We start from the raw sequence: 12,252 nt of genomic DNA, 5'->3' as shown, positions 1-12,252 counted from the left end.
TGGCGGGTTCAATCCAATGTCGCGCCCATTTGAAACGAGGATCCCTCGTTACGTCGACTATAAGGTCAGACCGATATGCCCTCCCAACAGCTAGATTTAAACGAGAAAAAAGCATCAAAGACCAGATCGGTTAAACTGTATGTAATGGTCAAACTAGTTGTTGAGCAGCTGGCAAATGTGGTATGGTAAAAAAGAGTTAAAAGGGTTCAAAAAATCAAGTGGTTTGATAAAGAATGTGTGTGTGAGCGAAACAATTTGGAAAATGCTAAATCAATGAATCGTAGAAATAGGAAGGAGAAAAATTAGCTAGATGAAGAAGGCTAGTAAGGGCTACAAAAAAAGTAATTACTAAAGCAAAAAGAGACTGAGGAATAACTTTTAGAAGAAGATTATGAATGCCCAAGATTCAAATCCAATGAAAGTTTAGTCTTTGTTGAATAAATAGAGGTTCAGGTGCAAACTCAGGTGATTCATCAGGTAATATTACCATAGATAAATGTTATAGGCATTTTGCAGAGTTGAATGCAGCAGATGGACAGCCTGAACAGGAAGTGGATGACACCCAGTCAGTGAATATGTTTGACAACCCCATCTAAATTGTCCTATCTCTGTTGAGGAAGTTAATGGAGAGTATTCACGCCAGTACATTTAGGCCTAACGACTACATTTAGTCATCCGTAACCGTGAAACGGTCAACGTTTAATTAGACCATATCCACAACTCCGTGGATATGGTCTATTGTTTTTACTGAGCCGATCGCCAGGACCCGAGGGATGTGGTTTTCGACACGTATCTCGAAACTGCCGCACGGAACGACCTGAAATTTGGTTAGGTTACGTTTCATAACCTGCTAACGAACAACGTGTACTTTATTTTTGCAGCCGTTGCTTACTTTTTAAGTTTTCGGGTGATTTTTGATGAAAATCGCCGGTTCTGAACCGTTCCGGTAATAGCACTGCCTCCCGCGTTTTTACCGATTAGGCAAGTTGCTCAACGTTGATCTGTCCCGACCTGAACAGGTGGGAGGATACCCGCTGCATGGAAGAGCCAACAGACATTTCGTCTACGCATTCTAGACTGGGTGAGTGTGAATTTTTCGTGATTGTAATCGCCCTCAAATTTGTGTTGAAACACTGCATCAGACAAAATTAACTCATCAGAGGTCAAGAAAAGGATCTTAAGAATATATATTCGCTGTTAGTTTGGGTGATTATAGGGAGAACGTCCATCTTTTGAGGCAAACTTGTCATCCAAAAGTTTCCGGATCCCCGCAATGGCGGATATACATTCATCAAAAAAATTACGAATTCGGGCAAGTTTCATTAAACTGTGCGCCTTAAACACCTAAGAATGTCTCAAAATCACCGAGACTCTACACATGAGATATACCTTCACTGAAAATAATTGCTGAAACCTCGCTTAACGTGTCGCGAGTGCTGAAAGCAACAGTTTTGGAGATCGTTTTTCTGTACATCCTGCTCACTCCTGTAGAAATGTACAGTAAAGCACGTATACACGTGCAGTGTAAATGGACACACGAATGTATACACACCTTCTGAAAATATTGTCAGCAAAGGTGATAAGTGTTTGTTCTGAATTATGACAATGAAATTCATAGACTATTAGCAGGTAACAGTGTCTGTTGGTCTGAATAATGAATGATAAAACTTCTGGTGAAGTTAAAATATTTCCTCGCTCTGTTTTACAGCCTGACGGGGATGATCAGCATCTGTTCTGTTCTGCGACCGCATCAGTCACGGATATAGGAGCCTTGACCACGAGGAGCTGATGAGGCAAAGTCGTATAACCGTCTTAACCTTGACATCGGTGCAGTGCTGAATTTGCCGTCCGAAGACAAACCAGTATAATATTCCAGCCGTATTTCGTTCTTTTTCACTGTAATACTTTTTTTTCAAAAAGACTGAATAAATAAACCTACTGTGACAGTTAGTTTAAAAAGATATTATTGCATGTTACGTTTTTACTCTTAGTGCTGATCGGTCATACCCCTTGGGCCTGGCCGTAACCTTGCATACTGGTTGTCTCGATGCCGTATGCTATGACCATGTATATATCTACTGGACTGGTTTGTTGCACCATACCAAAGGAATTAATTGAAAGATCAAGACTATTCCTTCACAATCTACACTAAAAAAGGATTGTTGCAACTAGTTACCCCTATGTTGTAATCATGCACAAACTGGCCTGACTCGTCACAACCTACACTTCAAAGGAATTCAATGTTCAACTCTCATTTATTGGTCGTCCCAACATTGGGAGCTTTCATCCCCACCAGCCATATCAGATGGCCAACTGGTTTCCCTCACTCGACCAGAAAACTCGTCAAAAGATACGAAAGATGTTGAGATTCAGATTACATTTGCTTGTTGTCTGCTGGATTCTGACCATCCATATGCTGAGTTGTTGCAGTCCCAGAACCATCGCTATTTCTAGTATTTATGATGCACCTACTGTCACAACCTAATTCAGCTGGTTATTCAGGGTTATTTGCCTCTGATTTATCTGGTTATATCCTGGTGCAAACCTAATTTCTCAACATGACAAAATACTTTCACCAGGGATATGGTCTGCAATTTGCTGTTAGGCGAATTGCCCAATACTAGTTTATCGTGATTTCGCTGATAGATTCGGTTAGCCTTTACGGATAGTTGATAGACAAGGTTTATGTAAGTTTCCCTTGTAGAAGGCAGGTACCTTCAATTTGTCAATGGCATTCGACAGGTTAGGTAATTATTTTCTGCGCTTTGCACGGGTCATGTCCGAGGAGACCTACAAGTGGTAAAGTGAACAGTCGACGCTCAATAGACTTTCAACATGGACCTTCTACAAATGGCAGTCGAGGAAGAGGATGAAGATCTTCTATACATTCTTTTTCACGATAGACCACAGGAACGCGTGATTACATACGACCCTCAATGACCGAGGTTTAATTTGGATGAGCTTACTGATGACCAGTCATGGTTCAACTTTCGGTTCAGGAACATGGTTCAGGAAGGAAGAACTGTATCGTCTGTATCGCCTGTCGGGACTTCCTGACGTCATTACTGTAACAAACAGGTGCACGTGCAGCGGACTCGATGCATTGTGTAAGGTTTTAAGGCGATTTTCGTATCCGAACAGACTGAGCGATTTGGAAAGGTTTTTTGGACGACCTGCATCTACCATGTCAATGGTGATTGATGAGACTATAAGCCTTCTGTACAACACTCATGCTCATCGTTTGAGGACTCTCGACAACCCATGGCTGGATCCCGCACAACTTCAAATCCATGCAGACCAGATACACGCGAAGGGTGCCCCGCTGCTGAACTGCATAGGTTTCGTAGATGGCACGTTTGTTCTATATGCAGGCCAACACGCCATCAACGCGTGTGTTATAATGGGCATAAGCGTATACATGCGATTAAATTTCAGTCAGTAGCCATACCAAACGGGTTGATTACGCATCTGTATGGTCAACTGGAAGGGCGTCGACGCGATTGCGCTTTGCTTCGTGTGAGTGGACTGATGGAGCAAATAGAGGCTAGAGATCTCACTGATAAGAATGGCCTGCCATTTGCAATATACGGCGATCCGGCTTATCCCATTCGAAGGTATCTGTCGAGTCCAGTCAGAGGAGCAAACCTGTGTGCCGCAGAAGAAGAATTCAACAGGAGAATGTCCTCTGTCCGTCAATGCGTGGAATGGGGGTTCGGAAATTTGGTGCGAAACTACGCGTTTTTGGACTTTAGGAAAAATTTAAAAGTACTGTTGTCTCCAGTAGCCAAGTATTACTTGGTATAAAGTGCTCTACTGTCAATCAGTAGCTGCCATTATAGCGAGTTTCATACTTTCGTGCAGAAGAAGAAAAAGTTATTCTTACCTTTCTTTCCATGTTGTTCGAGATTTTCATCAGCTCCGTCCAACTCACGATCAAAACCATCGGCGTGTTCTTCCGGATCGTCTCTTACTTTCAGCGTCTCCATAGCAGCCTGGCGTATTTGTCGTCCCTGGGCTTCCTTGAGATCGGGTTTTTCTTCCTGCTTTTTGGCCGCCCTTTCCACACTAAGGCTGGCCAAATCAGTAAGCAGCTGGGCTCGCTCGTCGTATTCCTCATCTGTCCCAGACCTAAAAAGTGACACAAAAGTTGATGAGTAACATTGCAGGTCCTGATCAAAGGTCAGCGTGACGCATTTTCAGCCGAGAAAGAAACTGGGAGTATAAATTATAAAATAGTGTTTTAATTGGTGCTAAAGCTATGGAAAAACACATATAGTACATGTATATACTTGGACCAATTTTTTCCATGAAGAAAATGATATCTCCCTGGTAACTAAAAATCACCAAGGGCCTAATGACACGCTCTAAGCCACATTTGTGTTACACTGCAATGTTTCAGTGTTTAAGATACTTACGCTCTAAGAGATTTCAACTCGTCCTTCTTATGAGCCTCTTGGAGAGTTTTCACCCTATCCTTGCATGCCCGGAGAGTGACAAAGCTGTCACGCTTCACCTCCGTCAAAGCTGTGTTCACATGTTGGTGGACTTCATCCCACGCTGGCTTAGTTGTTGGTTGTACCACAACCAGTTCTCTGAGAAGAAGAATGTCAAGTGCTGGGAAAAATCGAGTAGGCGCGTTTTTTTGTTTGTTGACTTGCTGGTACTTGCACCTTCGGTCGCCATGCTAAAAGAGAATCAGGAAAGTTTTATGCAGGCCTTTTTTAAAATCATAAAATTCCATTTAAAGAATACGAAATTATTTCCGAAACAAAGGATTAATAAAAATTAGCTACTTCTGGCACTGAGATCTACCACCAGAGAAAATCAAGCTACCCGTAGTGTATTTTTCCAAACATGCTAAACGCCATTTACCTTGCGGATATCCAGCTTGTTATGCGTGAAATGCAGACGGCTAGCAAAGAGGCCTCTTATAAGGGCCTGTGTACACGTAACGACCGCACAGAAGTCGATGACTTAACAGTGCTGATTTTGTAATCAGTTAAATTGCGAAATGCCTCTTTTGACTGTTTTGGATATCAATGAAAAAGGCACTCATGAACGGCTATAAACAAGATATTTAAAAGTGAAATAAACATGGATACAAATGCCAGAAACGAAATGTTTCACAAAAATTGCAAAGATATTTGTTCATTGATGATTTTAAAAGAAAATCTATCTTTGTGGGAACATTTTTTTGGATAATCATGCTGTTTTGTCAAAGCGTTTTTCACTCACGTATTGTAACTAGCTACGGATAATAATCTCTCCAAACCGTATTGTGTAAACGTCATAAGACCGCATTATTTGATGACCTAAATGTAGTCGTTTGGCTAACCGTGCGGGTGCGAATACTCTCTATTTGTCAGGAATTACGCATTCCTGAACCAAGTCATTTCCTGAATCAAGTTATTAGTTCGACAAGTCGCTGCAGCTGCATGGAGCCAGGAAGTCTGTGGAAATCCTTGCGGATTAAGCTAAGCTTAATCGTCTAAGCACCTTCTTTCATCTCTTAACATCTGTTAATTTGTAATCTTGTTTACTTAGTCAATAGTTTGTAGAAATAAAGTCAGTTGTAAAAAAGATACGATAGAGTCAAGTTCACCATCAATTTGTAGTCAGCAACTCCCCAGTAGAAAACCCGAAGTGCGGAGTTTTCGACACTATTAAAGGCGTTCGAGCAGTTAAGAATGACAAATCCACTTGTATTGATAATGTTACAAATGAGATGCTCAAAGCTTGTATTGAAAATATGTTCAACACTCTGTCATTGATTTTCAATGTAATTTTAACCTCTGGGAAAATTCCTGACAGATGATGTTTGGGCGTGATCAAACAAATTTATGAAATAAATGGTGTAGAGCCGCGTCTCCCATTTGGCGTCGTCAGGTCACTTTGCAGGGGTGCATGCCGACTTACCGGCAGTAGGCGTCAATCCTAAAGCCTCCTCCTTGGATAATTCGCACAACGCCGGCAGATTGTAGTAAACAAGCGGTGCAGAACTGCTTTGGCTCCCTTACGATGTAGAGGTATATTTTCCTGACCCATTTTGATCCCTTCATTCGAAAATCTGTCCGCTCTGTCCGTTGCCTGGATAATACGTCTTAGAGACATTTAACTTCGGTTTTTTTCTTCCTCACCCGATATACGTGAGTTCCGTATCAATAAAGCTACTTTGTATATACAGATGCAACCTAACGTTTAGAAGGGCGCCACGGGAATGAGACAGGGGACATAGTCTCTCTAATACCATTAGTCATCGCCATATTGAAAAATCAGTCAACGCATCGAGATTGTGACCAGGTCGCTTCGGTGGCAGAGTGGTGAATAGACCAACACAAGTCTCCTAAAATAAAATAACCTACACTTCGATATATGTGTAGTTATTTCTCCATATGTACAGTCCTACCAGAAAGTAAATGTCCACAGGTTTTTTAATATCACAGAGATAGAGTAAGATAATTGAATGCGGTTTCCAGCAGAGAATGGTATGTCTATTTGGTCATGTATCTGTTGTATTCGGGCCCAGCTTATCCTGTCTCTTCATTATGTAACAGACAATTTTAAAAATGTCCAAAAAGTAACTTTTTTATTTTATTTTATTTTCGTTCTTTTATTTCGAAAATTAGTTTTAGCTCGCTACAGGTGATTGGGTTTTTTTAGACAGCTGGTTACCTTTGAGAACACCCCTCATCGTCAGCAATGCAGTCAGTCAGGGTCTTTATGGCCAACTCAGCTCATACATGAGGGATTATCAAAGGTTATGGAAGAGATTTTTTTTCAATAACATAAAAACCGTAAGTAAAAATGTGTATTTGTCTTGGTAGACGAGTTAAACTTGCTTGGTAAAGGTCTTAATATTGATGGTCGACATATATGTTGCCTTCTCTAAGCAGACGACATTATTCTTTTGAGCGAGAACGAGGAGAATCTACAATGTATGCTTTCCCATCTTGGTACCTGGTGTAACAAATGGAGGTTAAAGGTTAACGCGGACAAATCACAAGTGATGCACTTTAGAAAAAAGCGGCGGCGGCAAACCGCATTCCAGTTTTCAGTAAATGAAACCCCCCTCAAACTAGTCAGTAAATATAAATACTTAGGGGTAACTTTTGACGAGTTTTTGGAAATGAACTCAAACGCAGAGCTGCTAAGCCAAAGTGGTGGCAGAGCCCTCGGTGGTATTATTCACAAATTTCGTGAGTTCAGAGACATAGGATTTAGTACGTACACTAAGTTATTTGAGTCTGGTGTGGCCCCAATACTAGACTATGGGTCAGAAGTATGGGGATTTGCAGCGTTCGAGAAACTTGAAACTGTACAAAATCGCGCAATACGTTATTTCCTTGGACTGCCACCCCGGGCCCCGATCATAGGGTACCAGGGGGACTTTGGGTGGATTCCGGGTCGATACAGAAGGTGGATTAAGATTGTTATTTTTTGGAACCGGCTGTGTGGCCTCAATAGAGAAGGCATACTGAGGGATGTCTTCAGGGAGGACCTGAGGCGTAGTCACGATAATGCCAACTGGTGTTCCCAAGTGAGATCAATTCTGGCTAACTTTGATATGGGTCATCTTGTTGATAGTAATAGACCGACATCGTGTAATCTTGCGGAGGTTAAGGATCGGATCAGAATGTTGCACTCCGAGACTTGGGAGCAATCATTAGGAACAAAACCCAAGTTGAGGACTTACGTAAAGTTCAAGCACTTATTTCAAACGGAACCTTATGTATTTTCATTTTTAACGCGATACCAGCGTTCTTTATTTGCACAATTTCGGTGTGGGGTACTCCCCCTGGAAATAGAAACGGGTCGTTTCAGTGGCACGCCACCTGCACTTCGAATTTGTAAACTTTGTAATTTAAACACATGTGAAGATGAGCAGCACTTTTTATGTTCCTGCCCTCGATTTAACGAATTGAGGGCTACTTTTTTTAATTCTATTAGTATTTCACATCGTGAATTTGTAGCAATGTCCGAGGAGGCCAAGTTAATTTTCTGTTGCACCAATAGGCAAACACAAACCTCAAAATTTGTTTCTCGGGCGTGGAGGGTGCGGACTGATATTTTGTTTAAATAAACAGAAGGTCGGTCCGTACTTTCCCTGCCTGAGAGATATATTTTTGGGTGGGTGCTGTTTCTTTTACTCTTGTGTAAACAAAGGTGGTAATTAATTATTATTATTTATTTATTTTTCACCGTCATATTGTGTACTTTTTCTATTTGTTTTGGACACTTAAAAACTATTATGTATTTTTTAGTTCGAAGTGACAAATAAGCCCAGGAGGGCTGGGTGTACTTAAGTTAATTTCTAGATATCTGTACATATATTATGACTGTATACTTGTCACTATAATAAATAAATAAAACTAAAACTAAACTATACAATTTTTAATTTATTAGATGAAAAAAATTCTTGATTCGCGAAAATATTCTTCTGCGAAATGTCCCAAAAAAATTTTTATGTCGCGCAAATTTTCTGTTCTACAGTAACTCCATTCTAATCGATCAAAGTCAATGTTTTTAAGCAGAATGGGACGATAAAGGTTGAAACTAAAACAAATATTGAAAAAAATAGGCGACCTATTGTGATCATCATGTTACACGATCATGTAGGCCCTAGATCTTTTTGAATTGCTTAGTCCTCAATACGCTTGCATGAAAATGTCCGCTAATGAGATGCTGTGTTGGCGACAAGGAAGTAGTTTATTTGCGATAACCACTTAATTTGCTGTCTTCAATACCCCGTTAGGCAGGTTAGGCAAGAGTAACCTACTTTAATTATTTTTTTTGTCAGCACTTATATAGTGAGCGCCGCAATGGTCAATGAAGAGTCGAATATACAATAAATATGTATTTTACGTGTACGATCCAGGAAGTGTCTTTCAGTTGACAGAATAGCAGACCTTGAAAGCAGGTTACTGATTCTATCGTCATGAAAGGACACGCCGTCAGCAAGATTTTCCCGCTAATTCTTCTGCTGGGGATATTCACAGGAGCAAGCACCGCAAACGGTAGGGTTTTATCTATAGAGTATCGATTATAACCGAGATCTTGGACCAAGTACATGTATATATTACTCTAGACTCATTGATCAACGATCGTTTCTGGATATGCAAGCCGAGCCCACTTAGATGTTATGCGCAGTGTCGTTGGATACGATTCAACATTGTTCAATCAGGATGGACAATGGGCGGACGACACCAATTTGTTAAATAAATATGCATTTTGACCTTGCATTAATTTTATAGTAAGAGTTCTGGATGGCAGACGCTTAAAGATTTCTCTTTATCATCAATGCGATTTCTTTTATTGAAGATTCGTTGTCAATAGGCTTAGGCTTTGGTTTGACCGATATACTGTACATGTAGCATGTTTCTTAACCAGGATGAATTCCTAACCACCAAATATCTATACGGTGAGCACAATGGCCCTTGGTCGTTTCATTTGTTGTATGCGAGCAATTGGCCAGACACAGGGCCGTCCCAATACAAGTGCGCGTATCCGCCCGAATGGCCGTGGAGCGTTGTCGAGTGAGTCAGAGATTGAAAAGTTGTGTTTTCCTGTTGAGCTCGACACTCAGGAATGGTATTGATAGCTCAACTTCCTATCGATACGATTCATTAACGGAAATGCTTATGTCCAGCAAATTAATGATACAGTACGTTGCGTGTAACGCATCTAAGTGACAGCCCATAAAGAAAATACTTGATAAATATTGCGGACTGCCCAAAGATGACGTTTTGTACTAGGTTTTGTATAGGCCTGATCCACTGTTTTGAAACCCATTTCACGTATATCGGATAGAAGCGAATTCTGCTGTAAACGACTTCGTGAATTTTTTATTTTGAAGATTCTTGGTAGTCATGCGAATGATTAACTAATCATACCTTTTACTGGCAATCTTTTTTTGTAATAGCGAATTTTGATTTTTTATCAAGTTGTAAATCCAAAAATCTGCGGTTGTGACGAAGAAGCACGAGTATGAGAAGAATATACTAGAATATCATTTTCATCTTAAAATATCAAAAAATGTGTTTAGTTTGACATTATTCTTAGTGGTACACATATTTCAAAACACAGTCGAGTGGAAGATGTCACAAAAGATAAATGGTCGGATTGATAAAGGCAGACATCTAATTATCAATAGGTGTATAATATCTGAAGTGTCTATCTGTTCTACTTTTCATATGGTTAGAACCACTGACAGGCAAACTGAAAGTGCAATTCCCAAAAAAGTAACTTTGCCTTACACGACTCAATTAGAAATAATAGTATAAGCCCTCTTTAGTAAAGCTGAAAAGGTGGATGTCGTCCTGGGTGTCGACAAATGGTACCCAGGTTCGAGATCGACTGGACAATAAGCACCCTGGGTGCCATTACACTAGACAAAGAGCACCCAGCTTCTTCTTCTAAACTTTTCCTATACCTACAACCGAGGTTGGCCCCACGCTCACGGAGGTCACGTGTCACGATAACCATCATTTTGCAAGATGGCGACCGTCCCTGTTTCCAACCGCGCTCTAAAAACCTTTCTTTCATCAATTCCATCTTAATTAAACGGGGTATTCGTCTCTAAGGGGAGAGAGATAAAGAACCTATAGGCCTAAACGCGTTTTTTTTCTGTTTATCTGTTCTTTTTATTTCGCGCACTGCTAATGCCGCAAGTACCACGGCGCGAGATAAAACGAGATTACAAGAAACGTCCTCGTCCCTAAGATCTGTAAGCCAGGCAAAAAGAAGCTGGGTGCTGTTTGTCTAGTGTAATGACACCCAGGGTGCTTATTGTCCAGTCGATCTCGAACCTGGAAACCATTTGTCGGCACCCAGGACGACATCCACCCTTTCAGCTTTAGTAAAACCAAGGCGCGAATTCCCATCATCAGTCAGATAGAAGCGAATTCTGCAGTAAACGACTTCGTGAATTTTTTATTTTGAAGATTCTTGGTAGTCATGCGAATGATTAACTAATCATACCTTTTACTGGCCATCTATTTTCTGTAATAGCGAATTTTGTTTTTTTATCAAGTTGAAAATCCAAAAATACGCGGTTGTGACGAAGAAGCACGAGTATGAGAAGAATATACTAGTATATCATTTTCATCTCAATAGGTGTATAATATCTGAAGTGTCTATCTGTTCTACTTTTCATATGGTTAGAACCACAGACAGGCAAACTGAAAGTGCAATTTCCCAAAAGGTAACTTTGCCTTACACGACTCAATTAGAAATAATAGTATAAGCCCTCTTTAGTAAAACCAAGGCGCGAAATCACAAAAGCCTAGATTATCATTTGTTAAATGGACAGGCTTAATTCCACTCAAGCCACAGGGGATGAATAGGTCTCGTCATCAATTTCGTTCGAGGCTGGGTTATGGTACTGTATACCTGAATGACTTGACCGGCCCACCATGACATTTGCCAGAAGTTGAACACATCAAAGTCAGTCGCTGATATTGACAGTGACCATAGATACATATCGAGGCCATTAATGCAACTTATACGGTATGAAGTTCGCCAACAAATCGACTTGCCTTTATGTTTATCGCGTGGTACAGCACGACATAGGCCTAGGCTCCACATCATTGGTATGAACCAGCGATATAAAGTAGTGTTTTATTGTTTATTGAAGTCCCGTGAGAGGTGGAGACGGTTGTTTTTTTGTCTCTCTTTCTCAAGCTGGCCATTTACATGAAATAGCGGCTTGCAGGTTAGATCCTATCCTCGACCTGATACCTATCCTTACCTCGATCCCGGAAACGGGATAGCCGAATCTCTCTAATGATAAAACCTAAGCATCATGGTATAAATAAGAATGTACCTTGGATAGGAATTGTACTGTCAGTGTTATAGCTTATTGAAATTCGGAACACATTTCGATGACATGGCGTATTATACGCTCCATGAAAAAGAAAATTCTTGGTCAGAAGCCGTTGCGACTTTTTCAAATCCTGGCAATGTCCCTGTCCCAATGAAAGGTTTGTCAGTGGTCATGAAGTAATGATACTCTATGATACTCTTTTGGTGTGAAAACGGCAAGAAGACTACAAAATCTGCATTGCTCTCTACCGATGGCTTTGCCCCTCTTTACTGGTACATGTAGATCTCTCTCGTGTTTAACAGCCAACTGCATGTTTGTCTGAGAACAGTGTCGTCTAATGATCTCCTCCTTCGAAAACGGAAACATTGCTTTGGTTTCTCCGTCGGTTTGGTTTGCCAGCTCAAACGTAGGGGTTCCGTGAGGTTGCCAAA

General features: G+C 40.8%; 1 protein-coding gene across 1 annotated transcript in view; it reads left to right on the top strand.

Moving 5' to 3' along the window:
• Window positions 1-11,884: 11,884 nt before the first annotated feature.
• The window catches only part of LOC135486789 (uncharacterized), a 58,469-nt gene continuing 58,101 nt past the window's right edge, over window positions 11,885-12,252 (top strand). The window contains exon 1 of the mRNA XM_064769889.1: window positions 11,885-11,978. Coding sequence (XP_064625959.1) covers window positions 11,885-11,978 — 94 coding nt within the window. The remainder of the gene's footprint in view (window positions 11,979-12,252) is intronic.

This window comes from Lineus longissimus, chromosome 4 (assembly GCF_910592395.1).
Source record: "Lineus longissimus chromosome 4, tnLinLong1.2, whole genome shotgun sequence".
Classification (NCBI taxonomy): domain Eukaryota; kingdom Metazoa; phylum Nemertea; class Pilidiophora; order Heteronemertea; family Lineidae; genus Lineus; species Lineus longissimus.
The sequence above is the reverse complement of the archived record's forward strand: the minus strand, read 5'-3'. Positions and strand labels throughout refer to the sequence as shown.